We start from the raw sequence: 16,798 nt of genomic DNA on the forward strand, positions 1-16,798 counted from the left end.
AGGCTATGGAACCTGTAGCTAGTGTTGGACAGAAGGTCTTCAGCTCAAAGCAGTGTATGTTTTGGTCTTGTAGATATGCGTTCTCATTGTCATGTGATGTGTTGGCTGAAACCCTGCTTCTGCAGTGATCGTGTTATCTGGTCTAAGTGGATTTCTAACCTAGCATTTATGGCTGAAGATGGGCTCTCACCTCTTTAATATGGATTGTTCCTAAAATGGCCTTTTTGTGTTATCAGTTTAATTGCCCACTTTATTTGCAGTCTGATCTGGCAGGATTGCAGAGCTGTGAACTGCTCTATTGTTTATGACCTTATTGCTATCACATTGCTGCTTCCACTATTTGACATTCATGATCATTTTATAGTTTCACCAGATAAAACTTTGCATTTAGCCGCACAATATGGTGGACAGGTTCCACTAAATACAACCAGACTTTGTTTCCTAAAGAGTGCATAGTGATCATTTTTGTTTAAATACTTTCATGGAGAAAAACATTTGCATCATTGGTGAGGATTAGGCCCCTGTTACTGTTAGAATTTCCTCTACTTACAGGTTGAATTGAATTGACTTTATTTCTTATATCCTTCACATACATGAGGAGTAAAAATCTTTACATTACATCTCTGTCTAAATGTGCAATCATAGTAATTTATAATAAATAGAACAGTCAATGTTATATAGAGTACACTCAAATCAGCGTGAGTTCATCAGTCTGATGGCCTGGTGGAAGAAGCTGTCCCAGAGCCTGTTGATCCTGGCTTTTACGCTGTGGTATTGCTTCATAGGTGGTAGCAGCTGGAATAGATTGTGGTTGGGGTGACTACAGGTCCTTATGTTCACTTAGATCTTTTCTGCTCATTCAATGTGAATTGAGTGACTAATGTTCAATTTGATTTTCTGTTTAGATCTCACCATTTGCAGAAAAAACAAAGATGGTGCTTCTCATGAAAATATTTTGTGCATTGATTTCAACGAGACCAGTGGGAAACGTGGTGTGGAAGCAAAACAAAGTTTACAAGATGGAAGTCTGCTTTTGGACAGATCTGACAAAATAGAAGATGACGCAACATATCAGTATCTTAAAGATGAAGCTGTTGATAAGCTATCACGTACTTTTAATAATGACAGTTGTTGGGATAATTTTGTGACGCCATTGAACAGAACATCTTCTCAAAACAAGAAGCGTAGAATCTTTGCCACAGCTTGTCGTACAGTGGCTGAAAGATTAAGCATGGAATCTGAAATGATGATGACTAATAGTTTTGATGTGCAAGGTAAAGATGCAGAGGAGAAGTGTGCACCTGCAGTTATTAATTATGTTCAAGCAGAGAAGGTAAATCTGTCTGACAATACTGTTAAACAGCATAATGGGAAATCTGATTTTGAACCTTTAGCTGATGAAAAACAAAGTTCTGTGCATCATGATGTCGGTGAAATCAAATTTAAAGACAAAAATTCTCTTAGTCATTTTGACAATATGTGTATTACACCATTTTCTGACCAGTTATCAACAAATGTAATAACCAGCACTTCAGTTGTAATTCACACACTGTCATCTCATCCTTCCTGCAGGGTTTTACATAAAACAGAACAATTTTGTCCTGATCCTGAAAACTGTAACAGAACTTTGAAGAATCAGTCTAGTGCGTCTGAACTTCAAATAAAACAAAATATAGAAACAGTATCAATTTGTTTGAGCCAAGAGCAACATTTTGAGAGAAGTCTTGTTGTGGAAAAGGAGTTGTTAAATGCAAATCAAAGATCTGACTTGCATAATTTAATAGGAAGTGAAAAGGGGAAGTGCTCTGAAACAAATCTTCACATTCAGAATAGAAAAATTGCAGTGTTGGCATCCACCTTGAAGACTAGAAAATTGAAAGCTGCCATCAGTGATGCATTCTTGGTTTCTTCAACTATATTGCCTGAATATGAACTAGATTGCAAAGACAACATACCTGTAAAAGCCAGGAAAGTACAACATAATTTGTCCTGTTCTGCTCCATATGGTCTTGGAATGCATTGGAACAAATCATCTGAGTCAACAAGTAATTTGCACAACAAAACAAGAACAGATCTTCCTGCATCTGTTATGAAAACAGAACTGCATAAGCTAGCTGAAATAACCCAGTCTTCACACAACATTGAACCATATAAAGAAGAGAACACTGATAGAACAGAATTGAAATCTGGAGGTCCTGGAGCAGATTTAAATTCTGTAATGAAAAAGGAAATTTGTGCAGTTTTGGAAAGCACCAAGAACCTGATGCCTGAACCTTATAATTATGGATCTTCCAATAGAGATCTTCCAGAGCATTGCACAGATATGCCTACAGAAAGCTCCTCACAAGGGAAATTATGCAAAAAGATTAAAAATGACAATCTAGAAGCAAGTTCTGCACAGGCAGTCATCCTTAAGTTAGTCACTTCAAGAAATACATTTGAGAATCAAGGCAACTGTCCAATCTCCTCAATTAATCCAGAAATTAAAACTAAGTCTCCAGAGCCCCAGATTAGCATGGAAGTGGTAAATCAGTCATCATCAACTTTGACAAAAATGCACACTTTTGATTCCTTTGTACCTTTAGCACAGAAAAATATGGATGGCGACTACAAATATTTGACAGCTAGTCAAGCAGAAGATGTGAGCAAACTTTTTACTATGTTGGAGGACACCAATAGCCAATTTGAATTTACACAGTTTGGAAAGGAGTCTGCAGTCAGTGATGTGGACAAGAGTACCCACTTGCTCATTGAGCAATTAGATTGTACTCATCCACCTGCTTTGGATAAGAGACAGGATGTTAATTCTTCAATAGAATTGAATAATAAGCTTTGTAACTCACAACCACTAACAAAGTTTTCAGAAACCCTGATTAGTTCTGAAATCTATCAGCAGACCACAGAAGAAATGGACAAAACCGTACCAAATAAACTTGTTGCTTCCTTTGGCTTTATCGGTAAAAATAAAGAAATTACAGCTTTTACAGTACCAAACTTCCACATAAATTCATTGGACAGTGTTAAAATTCATACAGACACAATGTTTAATAGTGTAAATCCACCTCTGAGAGATAAAGTGAATTTTAAAGGGGACCGTGGAGGTTTTTGTACAGCAAGTGGGAGTGCAATCAAGCCCTCTGCTGAGAGTTTGAAAAAAGCAGAAAATATTTTCAGGGATATTGGCAATGACTTTGATAAAACTAATGTTCAAGTACTTGAAACTGATGCTTTAAGTTACTTATTAAGCAATTCTGTTAGTGGGTCTAAAGAGATAACTGAAGATAGATTAGGTGATATAGAGACTGTAAAAAGCAGTGAGTCAAATCTGCTGCATCCACCTCTCTTCAATTTAAGCAGTAAAAGTAGTCAGGATAGCATTTTGCAAAATGAGAAGATAGTGAATAGTGATAGAAAAGATGATTTTCAGATAGATGGCACTGGGTCTGCCAACATACTGGAAGATGCTTCTCTACAAAAAGCAATGTACTTATCCACTAAGCACAGTGTCTTGGAAAAGTCTGATAGCATAGATGTTGTGAAACGTGGTAGAATGAAAAATACAGTTTGGGAAAAGTATATCCATCAATCTGATTATAGTAGTGCAAAAGAAAGAGGGGATATGGAATTTGGTAGTAAGGTAGAATTATCTGATGATCACTTATTGTCCAGAGCTTCTGCTAGCCACATTAGGTCTTCAGATGAAGCTATAAATACTGAGGAGAGTAATGATCTTGCACGTTTCCAGATTGCCAATGGTAGGGGAGTCAGTGTCCCCAAAACCGACCTGCTTAAGACCAAAGACTGCTGCAATGAAAATTTGCAAAAGCCCAAGCTGCCTATAGAAATAGAAAAAAATGCCTCTCAACTTAATAAGCGGATGAATGCTTCTCAAATTCATTTAGGAAAAATTGATGCAGAGGAGAAATTAAGTGATCAAAAACAAACTTGTCAGGCTGTACCAAATCATTCGATTTCTGCTGCATTTATAGCTCCAAATGATGAAAACTCTGAACTCTGTAACTCATTTAGAAATAGAGAAGAATTAATTCTAACTAATGCACCGTTTATTGCAAGAGAAACTGCAATAAAAGGATTCCAAACTGCTAGTGGCAAGATGGTTAATGTCTGCAAAGCGTCTCTTGATAAAGCCAAAGCTCTGTTTGCTGAGAAGGATCTTTTGAATGAAGCAAAACATACTATGAAAGATATTTCATCAGAATCTCTTCATGCAAGTAATAGCACTACACTGATTCAGAATGCTATTAAAAATGGAACAGTGAAACAACTGAAAGATAACCACAGTCATGTGAATTCTAAAAGTCATAGTAGGTTCCATGATTTTTCTAATCAAAGTGAGCATATATTTGATTTGGATCTAGATACTAATATAGAAATGAAAGGTTTCCAAATGGCTAGTGGTAAACAAGTCAGTGTATCAAAGACAGCTTTAAATAAGGGAAAAGCATTATTTCTTGATGATGTTTGCAATAGATTTACAATTCAACATAGTTTTATGTCTCCTGAAACATTTAAAAATGCATCTTCCAAGGGCAGTGCTTTAAATGACAATGTTTTGGGGGCTAAGCCTCCACGCAGGTTAGACAAGATGAATCAAGTGAATAGTCTTCTACCTAAACAGTATTTAGCATATTGTGCTTCAAATGATAGCAGTATATCTGTAGGTGAAGCTGATGAGAAATATGCGGAAGAGAAATATGTGGAAAGTGAATCTGGAGAAAGCAAAGTTTTAATTCCAAGTACCACTGTTAACAACCAAGGTAATTTTACTGGTGATACTGCATTTGAGCTTCCTCAACAGTTTCTAAAACGAGGAACAACTGCCTTCAGCACAGCAAGTGGTAAATCTGTTCAAGTTGCAGAAGAATCTTTAAAAAAATGTAAGCAAATCTTTGCTGAAGTTGCAGTCAGTGAGGATGAGCTTAAAATGTTCAGTGATAAAGTTGTGAAGTCCAAGGGGAGCAGGCATTCAGATACCTCCTATACAAAGGCATCACTTGGTTTCAACACAGCAAGTGGGAAACCAGTTTTAGTTTCTGATGTTGCTCTTCAGAAAGTTAAATGTATGTTAAAAGAATTTGAAATGAATGATAGCTCTCCAGGTAGCTCAAAGTGTGCAACAAGTCCACCTTTTGATAAAGCTCAGCAATTACAATCATCAGCTACTTCCTCGCTGTTTGCTGATGCTACTGTAAACAATGAACATCAAGATAAGGGAGCTGCAGAGTTAATTCACAAAATATTGGATGACTGTCCAGAGAGGACTTCAAACATGCAAAATTCTGACCAAGTAGAATTAAACAAAAAGAAAATCGATGATCTTGAGGTTAATAGGCCTCCAAGAAATTTGTCTACATATTTTTCAAATACTTGTGTGCTTATGTCAGGATTTCAAACAGCTAAGGGTAAGGAAGTAATGGTAGAAGAAAACAGTTTAACTATGGCAAGAATTCAGTTGGCTTCAAATAAAAATGATAAAGTGAGTCATACTGCTGAGAAATCTAATACCCTTGCAGAAGGAGGAATTAATCCAGTTTGCAGCGCAAGTCATGCTTCTACATCTGTTCTGTGTGAATTGAGAAGTAATTATGACGCTCATCCCAAACTACCAGAAGAAACTGTGAAGAGTTCCAAGGCAGCAATGGACCATAATGAACATTTGGATTTTATGTCAGGCATGCCATTCAGAGGCACCCATGCTTTCACAGATCAAATCATTGGACCTGATTTAAGAACAGGGAAGAGATCAAGATTGGAGGAAAAATTTACAAAAGGTAAATTGTGCTAAATTTTGATTAAACTGTGTAGTATAATATGTTTGGTTTTCATAAAGATGCAAAAATACATTAATTGAACACTTCTCCAATGTAAACCATGGATATTCTATATAGCCAGGGAAAGCTGATTGCTACAAATGAATCATTAACATTTGAACATTTTAGACAGCAGTATTTAAGTATTTTAGAGAATAGTGTTGCTGCTGGATACTGAAGATCAGATAGTTAATGATCTTTACTAATTCTTGACTATGCACTTAATTCTCCAAATTCAAAAATGCTTCAAAACCAACGTCTTTGATTGTACTTCTAATTCTGATTTTTTAAAATATATTCTACATTCCTGATTTTCGTTTCATTTGTATCCATTTGGGAAGTTTTGAATATTTTTGATATCCAGAATATAAATTTGAGTAATCTGTTCTTCAATGATCTATAAATTTTGCATGAACTCAAAATGCTTATGTAATATAAGTGTTGTTTCTAATTAACCCATGATTGAACAAGTTAGGTCTTTATTCTTTGGAGCGTAGAAGGTTGAGGGGGGACCTGATAGAGGTATTTAAAATTATGAGAGGGATAGATAGCGTTGACGTTGATAGGCTTTCTCCATTGAGAGTAGGGGAGATTCAAACAAGAGGACATGAGTTGAGAGTTAGGGGGCAAAAGTTTATGGGTAACATAGAAAATAGGTGCAGCAGTAGGCCATTTGGCCCTTTGAGCCTGCACCGCCATTCAGTATGATCATGGCTGATCATCCAACTCAGAACCCTGTGCCTGCTTTCTCTCCATACCCTCTGATCCCTTTAGCCACAAGGGCCATATCTAACTTCCTCTTAAATATAGCCAATGAACCGGCCTCAACTGTTTCCTGTGGCAGAGAATTCCACAGATTCACCACTCTCTGTGTGAAGAAGTTTTTCCTCATCTCGGTCCTAAAAGGCTTCCCCTTTATCCTTAAACTGTGACCCCTCGTTCTGGACTTCCCCAACATTGGAAACAATCTTCCTGCATCTAGCCTGTCCAATCCCTTTAGAATTTTATACGTTTCAATAAGATCCCCCCTCAATCTTCTAAATTCCAGTGAGTATAAGCCTAGTTGATCCAGTCTGTCTTCATATGAAAGTCCTGCCATCCCAGGAATCAATCTGGTGAACCTTCTCTGTACTCCCTCTATGGCAAGAATGTCTTTCCTCAGATTAGGGGACCAAAACTGCACACAATATTCTAGGTGCGGTCTCACCAAGGTACAACTGCAGTAGAACCTCCCTGCTCCTGTACTCAAATCCTTTTGCTATGAATGCCAACATACCATTTGCCTTTTTCACCGCCTGCTGTACCTACATGCCCACCTTCAATGACAGGTGTACAATGACACCCAGGTCTCGGTGCATCTCCCCTTTTCCTAATCGGCCACCATTCAGATAATAATCTGTTTTCCTGTTCTTGCAACCAAAGTGGATAACCTCACATTTATCCACATTAAATTGCATCTGCCATGAATTTGCCCACTCACCTAACCTATCCAAGTCACCCTGCATCCTCTTAGCATCCTCCTCACAGCTAACACCGCCGCCCAGCTTAGTGTCATCCGTAAACTTGGAGATGCTGCATTTAATTCCCTCGTCTAAATCATTAATATATATTGTAAACAACTGGGGTCCCAGCACTGAGCCTTGCAGTACCCCACTAGTCACTGCCTGCCATTCTGAAAAGGTCCGGTTTACTCCCACTCTTTGCTTCCTGTCTGCCAAGCAATTCTCTATCCACATCAATACCATACCCCCAATACCGTGTGCTTTAAGTTTGCACACTAATCTCCTGTGTGGGACCTTGTCAAAAGCCTTTTGAAAATCTAAATATACCACATCTACTGGCTCTCCCCCCATCCACTCTACTAGTTACATCTTCAAAAAATTCTATAAGATTCATCAGACATGATTTTCCTTTCACAAATCCATGCTGACTTTGTCCGATGATTTCACCTCTTTCCAAATGTGCTGTTATCACATCTTTGATAACCGACTCTAGCATTTTCCCCACCACCAATGTCAGACTAACCGGTCTATAATTCCCCGGTTTCTCTCTCCCTTTTTTTAAAAAGTGGGGTTACATTAGCCACCCTCCAATCCTCAGGAACTAATCCAGAATCTAAGGAGTTTTGAAAAATTATCACTAATACATCCACTATTTCTTGGGCTACTTCCTTAAGCACTGTGGGATGCAGACCATCTGGCCCTGGGGATTTATCTGCCTTTAATCCCTTCAATTTACCTAACACCACTTCCCTACTAACATGTATTACCCTCAGTTCCTCCATCTCACTAGACCCTCGGTCCCTTACTATTTCCGGAAGATTATTTATGTCCTCCTTAGTGAAGACAAAACCAAAGTAGGTATTCAATTGGTCTTCCATGTCTTTGTACCCTATGATCAATTCACCTGTTTCTGACTGTAAAGGGCCTACATTTGTCTTGACCAATCTTTTTCTTTTCATGTATCTATAAAAGCTTTTACAGTCAGTTTTTATGTTACCTGCCAGCTTTCTCTCAATCTTTTTTCCCTTTCCTAATTAAGCCCTTTGTCCTTCTCTGCTGGTCTCTGAATTTCTCCCAGTCCTCAGGTGTGCCGCTTTTTTTTGCTAATTTATATGTTCCTTCTTTGGACTTGATACTATCCCTAATTTCCCTTGTCAGCCACGGGTGCACTACCTTCCCTGGTTTATTCTTTTGCCAAACTGGGATGAACAATTGTTGTAGTTCATCCATGCGATCTTTAAATGCTTGCCATTGCATATCCACTGTCAACCCTTGAAGTATCATTTGCCAGTCTATCTTAGCTAATTCATGTCTCATACCTTCAAAGTTACCCTTCTTTAAGTTCAGAACCTTTGTTTCTGAATTAACTATGTCACTCTCCATCTTAATGAAGAATTCCACCATATTATGGTCACTCTTACCCAAGGGGCCTCGCACGACAAGATTGCTAACTAACCCTTCCTCATTGTTCAATACCCAATCTAGAATGGCCTGCTCTCTAGTTGGTTCCTCGACATGTTGGTTCAGAAAACCATCCCGCATACTATCCAAGAAATCCTCTTCCTCAGCACCCTTACCAATTTGGTTCACCCAATCTATATGTAGATTGAAGTCACCCATTATAACTACTGTTCCTTTATTGCACGCATTTCTAATTCCCTGTTTAATGCCGTCCCCAACCTCACTACTACTGTTAGGTGGCGTGTACACAACTCCCACCAGCGTTTTCTGCCCCTTAGTGTTATGCAGCTCTACCCATTTTGATTCCACATCCTCCAGGCTAATGCCCTTCCTTTCTATTGCATTAATCTCCTCTCTAACCAGCAATGCTACCCCACCTCCTTTTCTTTCCTGTCTATCCCTCCTGAATATTGAATATCCCTGGATGTTGAGCTCCCATCCTTGGTCACCCTGGAGCCATTTCTCTGTGATCCCAACTATATCATATTCATTAATAACTATCTGCACATTCAATTCATCCACCTTGTTACGAATGCTCCTCTCATTGACACACAAAGCCTTCAGGCTTGTTTTTACAACACTCTTAGCCCTTATACAATTATGTTGAAAAGTGGCTCATTTTGTTTTTTGCCCTGGATTTGCCTGCCTGCCACTTTTACTTTTCACCTTACTACTTTTTGCTTCTACCTTCATTTTACACCCCTCTGTCTCTCTGCACTTGTTCCCATCCCCCTGCCACATTAGTTTAAAGCCTCCTGAACAGCAGTAGCAAACGCTCCCCCTAGGACATTGGTTCCAGTCCAGCCCAGGTGCAGACCGTCCTGTTTATACCAGTCCCACCTCCCCCAGAACTGGTTCCAATGCCCCAGAAATTTGAATCCCTCCCCCTTGCACCATTTTTCAAGCCACGTATTCATCTGAAATATCCTCCTATTTCTACTCTGACTAACACGTGGCACTGGTAGTAATCCAGAGATTATTACCTTTGTGGTCCTACTTTTTAGTTTATCTCCTAATTCCCTAAATTCACCTTGTAGGACCTCATCCCGTTTTTTTTACCTATATCATTGGTACCTATGTATACCAGCACCACTGGCTGTTCACCCTCCCATTCCAGAATGTCCTGCTGCTGCTCAGAGACATCCTTGACCCTTGCACCAGGGAGTCAACATACCAGGGAGGTAACACGAGGGGGAACTTCTTTACCCAGAGAGTGGTAGCTGTGTGGAACAGGCTTCCGGTAGAAGTGGTGGAGGCGGGTTCGGTATTGTAATTTGAAGTAAAATTGGATAGGTATATGGACAGGAAAGAAATGGAGGGTTATGGGCTGAGTGCTGGTCAGTGGGACTAGGTGAGAGTAAGCGTTTGGCACGGACTAGAAGGGCCGAGATGGCCTATTTCCGTGCTGTAATTGTTATATGGTTTAAGTTTTGTTCATTCTTTTCACATTAACTCTATAGCCCTTATTTCTGGCTTTTCCCTTGATCTTACATTTGTGTTGCATTATGCAATCTGTATTTCATGATCAAGGCCATCTCAGCTGTTTTCTTTCATTCCACTGCTGTCATCTGCATTCTTGTTTGAAGTGATTCTTTATCCCATTGTGTCCAAAATATTGAATAGATATTCAGCATGTTCTCTTCTGGCCTTGTATTTCACATACATTCATGACTGTTTCCTTCCTACTTTGTGCTCGTAGCATCCTTGTGCAAACTAATGGAAGATCATTCTCTTATTATTTGTAAGATTGAGATTGGATCAACCTATGGGTCCTTCAAAAGAAACAAAGTTCTCAAATAGTTTTTCCCTTCTTGTGCATCTGCACAATGTGCTCAAAAATCAAATTCATAAGCTCGAAGGTATCAAACCTTGCATCTTGAATGCCAGCAAGGCAGTTTTTTGTATTTTCTCAATGTGGGCTATTTTTTTGTGCACTATGTTCCTACCACTAGAGATAAAATGAATATGTTTCTCACTCCCAGAGAGAAACACCAACAATTGCGCATTGAGGATGTCATCTCGACTGGTGATGAAACGTCCTCAAGCTAGTTGCCAATCTTGGCGAACAACGAAACACTTTGTTTTCTTTCCTTGTCAGTTTCCTCCGACCCTTACAGTTTAAAATCATTCAGGACTATCATACTCTTGTCCTTTCACTGTTAAGTCAAAAAAAGCAGAAGAAAACTGCATATACTGGAAATCTAAACTAAAAATGTTGGAGATTCTGAGGTCAAGTAGCATCTGTGGGAAAGTTCTTGGTTCAGATCTAATGAAAAGTCTGCACCCTGAAACTTTGACTCGGTTTTTCTTTCATTTCTAGTCTTTTATTTCTGTTGTACTAATTTTACACTGACCTTCTGTCACTTGCGCACCAAATTTATAATTTCTCATATTCTCCCTCAAACTATTCAACATCCTAGCCCTGATGCACATGACCTGCTGAGTTCCTCTAGCATTTTGTTTATGTTGTTGCACATTAGTTTTCTATGATCACTCCTGCCTCTTTTCCATGCTCTTTACCATAATGTGGTGTCCTTGACCTTTAATTGGAAGTGTTACATTGAAATCCCCTAGCTCTACTTCTTCACCTAACCCTTTCTTCAGTTTTAAAAGTTTTGTTAATACCTTTTTTTTTAAGACCATATTTCACCATTACCTGTTATTTTGTTTTGTTGTCAACGTTCATGGAGACGCTGCTGTCAAAAGGCTTGGCAGAATAAAGAAAGTAACTACTTTGTAATATTTTAATCAAGATAACTTGGTATTCATTTTTATGTAGTTATTTTTAATGAAACACCATTATTTTTATTTCAGAGGAACCTCTATCAAAAAGACAACTGTTATCTAAATTTGACAACACTTCGCAGAGTGATCACAGGTCTACTTTCAAACCCTTAAAATGTAACCCTGAAGGTAGGCTCCCAGTTTTGCATAATTAGACTATAAGACATAGGAACACAATTAGACCATTCACCCCATCAGTTCTGCACCACTGTTTGCTTTAAAGTATGGCGAAGGAGATGGAAGCCTTCAGATTTTTAGATCAAGGGGCGCTCTTCCAAGAATGGTGAGACCTGTACAAATGGGATTGTTTGTACCTGAACTGCAAAGTGGATGGGGGGGGGGGACCAGTATCCTTGCAGGAAGGTTTACGAGTATTGCTCCGGGGGGGGGGGGGGGGGGGGCTGTTAAATTGGAGTTGCAGAGGAATAGAACAGCATCATGGACAGTCCAAGCCCAGCTGCCAAAGCAACCACATCCTGTTAAAAACCCAGAGCTACAGAAAAGGCAAAGATACTCCAAAGATCTTGTTCCTGGGAGAGGGAGAATCTTCACCTAAAAGACGTAGTGAAAACGGAAGCGACAGAGCAGATTGACCTTCTATTGGCCAAGCCAGGGCTCTCTAGCAAGCTGCTATTGGCAGCCTATGCCCCAGTAGCTGTGATGGGCTTAAGAAGAAGCAAGGGGATGGGAACCAGATCAATAGGGTAGCTGATGGAATGATTGTGGGGAAAGTAGATGTTGAGCCTACATATAAAGACAGGAACTAAAAGTTTGAGCTTGGTGGAACTAATGTTCTTAGTTGCATCTATTCCAATGTAAGGAATATTGTATGTAAGGCAGATGAGCTTAGGGCATGGATCAGAATGCTGAATGATATTGTAGGTTTTTGTAAAAATAGGGTTGTGTTAAGCTTAAAACACCTGTGCTGTTTTTATTAAGGGAAACAGTAACAACTCCTCTATTGTCCACCAAGCAGAGAACATAAAGCACAGTAAAAAAACACTTCACGTAATTACATCATCACATCAGACCAGCATCTTAGAGTGAACCCCAACTCAATGTCGGCGATTGTGAATTATGCACGTGTTTCCACCTATTACATTACTCTACAATACCGTAGCCATTGGTGAGACTTGGTTACAGGAGGAGCAGGACTGGCAGTTCAATGTTCTGGGGTTCTGCTGCTTTGGAGATGATAGTGGGGGAGGTATTAAAAGAGGAGGGGTGGCATTACTCATCAGGGAAAATGTCAATGCAGTGCTGAGACAGGAGAGCTCGTCTACTGAGGCCATATGGGTGGAAGTGAGAGTAAGAGAGATGATTGGGTTAATGGGATTATAGTTCTCGCAATAGTCAGTGGGATTTATAAGAGCAAATATGTAGGGAGACAACAAACAGTTGGAAGAAAAATAAGGTTGTGATAGGTGTTTTTAACTTTGCATATATTGAGTGGGACTCCCAAATTGTAAAACGACTGGATGGGAAACAGTTTGTCAAATGTGTTCAGGAAAGTTTCCGTAACATATTGAGGTCCCAACTAGAGAGAGCACAAAAAATTTTGTATCTCCTATTAGAGAATGTGACAAGGCAGATGACAAGTGTGTGTAGGAGAATGCTTTGGATTGACTGAAAGCTGTAGATTAGCATAGGTTGTTTTCTGGCAAAGGGATGCTTGGTAGTGGAGGCTTCAAAAGTGAATATTGAGTGTACTGAGTTTGTATTGTATGTTTCTGTTAGAAGAAGAAGGTGCATAGCAAGTATAGGCAGTAAGGAACAAATGAGGTACTTGAGGACTACAAGAAATGCAACAGAACACACGGAGAAATTAGGAGAGCTAGAAGAAGCCATGAGTTTGCTCTGGAAGACAAGATGAAGGAGAATCCCAAGGGCTTCTAAAAGTGGAAGGATAGCAAGGGATAAAATTGGTCCACTTGAAGATCAGTGCATGAAACCAAGAGAGATGGAGGAGATCATAAATGGATTTTTTGCATTTGTATATACTCAGGAGATGAACACTTTCTATAGAACTGAGGCAAAATAGTAATGAGGTAATGGACCATATCTGGATGACATAAGTGAAGTGCTTGCTGTCTTGAGACAAATTAGGTTGGCATAGATATTTAAAATGTTCTAAACCATGAATTAGGTGCTGAGTCACTGGAGGATAGATAATGTTCTGTTGTTCAAGAAAGATTCTAAAAATAAGTTGGGAAACTAAGAATAGTGAACCTGACAGCTGCAGTGGATCAATTATTGGAAGGTATTCTAGGGATCAGGATAATTGAATAGACAACAGTGTAATTGGGTATAGTTAATATGGCTGTGTGTATGGTAGGTTATGTCTAACTAATTTTATAGAGTTTTTCAAGAATGTTACCAGGAAAGTTGACGAAGTAAAACAGTGGATGTTGTCTACATGGGCTTCAGCAAAACCTTTACCAATGGAGGCTGGTCTAGAAGGTTCCGTCATTTTGCCTTCAGGGTACAATCAACCATCAGGTTTTTAAACCAGAGGGGATAACTTCACTCACCCCAACATTGAACTGATTCCACAATCTTTTAAGGACTCTACAGCTTGTGTTCTTGATATTTATTGCTTATTTGTTATTTTTTTTTCATTTTGTATTTGGAAGGTTTGTTGTCTTTTACGCGTTGGTTGTTTGCCCATCTGTCGTGTGCAGTTTTTCATTGATTCTATTGTAGTTCTCTATTGTTTTTCTTTCTAATTTCTCTGCATTACTGTCTGGTATGGAGGGGCTACTGCACAGGACCAAAAGAAGCTGCAGAAGGTTGTAAATCTAGTTAGTTCCATCATGGGCACTAACCTCCAAAGTACCCAGGACATCTTTACGAAGTGGTGTCTCAGAAAGGCAGCATCCATTATTAAGGACTCCAGCACCCAGGGCATGTCCTTTTCTCATTGTTACCATCAGGGAGGAGATACAGAAGCCTGAAGACACACACTCAGCGATTCAGGAGCAGCTTCTTCCCCTCTACCATCCAATTCCTAAATGGACTTTGAAGCTTTGGACATTACCTCACTTTTTAAATATGCAGCATTTCTCTTTTTGTACATTTTTAAAATCTATTCAATGTATGTAATTGATCTACTTGTTTATTATGTTTTATTTATTATTATTATTATTATTATTATTTTCCCTCTCTGCTAGACTATGTATTGCATTGAACTGCTGCTGCTAAATTAACAAATTTCACGTCACATGCCAGTAATGATAAACCTGATTCTGATTCTGAATGCCAACAAGAAAATTAATCTCAGCATAGTATATGGTGACATATATGTGCTTTGATAAAAAGTTTACTTTGAAGTAGTAAATTGGATTAAACATTGGCTTTGCCAGAGAAACCAGAGAGTGGAGATGGTTGTATCTTTGACTAGAGGCCTGTGTCTAGTGGAGTGCTGCAGAGATCAGTGCAGAGTCCATTGTTGTTTGTCATCCAAATCATTAATATAGATGACAGTATGGTAAACTGGATCAGGAAATTGTCAGATAACACCAGGATTGGGATGTAGTGGACAGCAATGAAGATCATTAATGGATCAGGACCAGCTGAAAAAATGGGCTGAAAAAAGACAAATGGAATTTAATGCAAACTAGAGTGAGATGTTGCACTTTGCAAGGACAAACAAGAGTTGGACTTGCACAATGAACGATCGGGCACTGGGAAGTGCAGTAGAACAGAGGGATCTGGGAATGGAGATATATTATTCCATGAAAGTGGTGTCACAAGTACAGTAGATGTAGTGTATATGGATTTCAGCAAGGCATTTGGTAAGATACCCCATGCAAGGCTTATAATGAAAGTAAGGAGAAATGGGATCCAAGGGGACATGGCCTTCTGCAAGCCAGTTCTGGATCCAACCACAGCAAAGTGGTTGTAGACGGGTCATATTCTGCATGGAGGTCAGTGACCAGTGGTGTGCCTCAGGGATCTGTTCTGGGACCCTTACTCTTCGTGATTTTTATAAATGACCTGGATGAGGAAGTGGAGGGATGGGTTAGTAAATTTGCTGATGATACAAAGGTTGGAGGAGTTGTGGATAGTGTGGAGGGCTGTCAGAGGTTACAGCGGGACATTGATAGGATGCAAAACTGGACTGAGAAGTGGCAGATGGAGTTCAACCCAGATAAGTGTGAGGTGGTTCATTTTGATAGGTCAAATATGATGGCAGAATATAGTATTAATGGTAAGACTCTTGGCAGTATGGAGGATCAGAGGGATCTTGGGGTCTGAGTCCATAGGACTCTCAAAGAAGCTGCATAGGTTGACTCTGTGGTTAAGAAGGCATATGGTGCTTTGGCCTTCATCAATTGTGGGATTGAGTTTTAAGAGCCAGGAGGTAATGTTGCAGCTATATAGGACCCTGGTCAGGCCCCACTTGGAGTACTGTGCTCAGTTCTGGTCGCCTCACTACAAGAAGCATGTGGAAACCATAGAAAGGGTGCAGAGGAGATTTACAAGGATGTTGCCTGGTTTGGGGAGCATGTCTTATGAGAATATGTTGAATGAAATTGGACTTCTCTGCTTGGAGTGTCAGAGGAAGAGAAGTGACCTGATAGAGGTGTACAAGCTGATGAGAGGCATTGATCGTGTGGATCACCAGAGGCTTCTTCCCAAGCCTGAGAGGGCACAGTTTTAAGTTGTTTGGAAGTAGGTACAGAGGAGATGTCAAGGATAAGTTTTTTACACAGAGAGTGGTGAGAGAGTGGAATGGGCTGTTGTCAGCGCTGGAGGAGGCAGAAATGATACGTCTTTTAAGAGTCTCCTGGATAGGTATATGGAGCTTAGAAAAATAGAGGACAATGGGTAACCCTAGGTAATTTCTAAGGTAAGGACATGTTAGGTACAGTTTTGTGAGCAGAGAGCCTGTATTGTGCAGTAGGTTTCCTATGTTTCTATTGGTGCATCAAGATTGTTGTAAATTCTATATTTTATCAAGTTTTTTTGGTAAATTTTAATGTACACATCCTGTTATTTTGGATCATATCAAGCACTGGTAAATGTGGAATAATTGCTTCCCAAATCTCAGGAGCTGCCAGGGAGGCTGACATCAGTGATGATATTCACCAGTGTTTTCAGTGTACCAGCACAGCTTCGGCATTTTGAGGGGCACTATACTTTCAAGTTCAAGGTTAATGTCATCTGACTATACATGTATACAACCAAATGCAATAACATTCCTCCAGTCCACAATTC

At 39.5% G+C, this 16,798-nt stretch overlaps 1 protein-coding gene across 1 annotated transcript in view; it reads left to right on the forward strand.

Moving 5' to 3' along the window:
- Positions 1-16,798, forward strand: part of brca2 (BRCA2 DNA repair associated) — a 107,193-nt gene that overhangs the window by 39,968 nt on the left and 50,427 nt on the right. The window contains exons 10-11 of the mRNA XM_073043852.1: positions 906-5,792; positions 11,609-11,707. Of these exons, the coding sequence (XP_072899953.1) occupies positions 906-5,792; positions 11,609-11,707 (4,986 nt within the window). The remainder of the gene's footprint in view (positions 1-905; positions 5,793-11,608; positions 11,708-16,798) is intronic.

This window comes from Hemitrygon akajei, chromosome 4 (assembly GCF_048418815.1).
Source record: "Hemitrygon akajei chromosome 4, sHemAka1.3, whole genome shotgun sequence".
Classification (NCBI taxonomy): Eukaryota; Metazoa; Chordata; class Chondrichthyes; order Myliobatiformes; family Dasyatidae; genus Hemitrygon; species Hemitrygon akajei.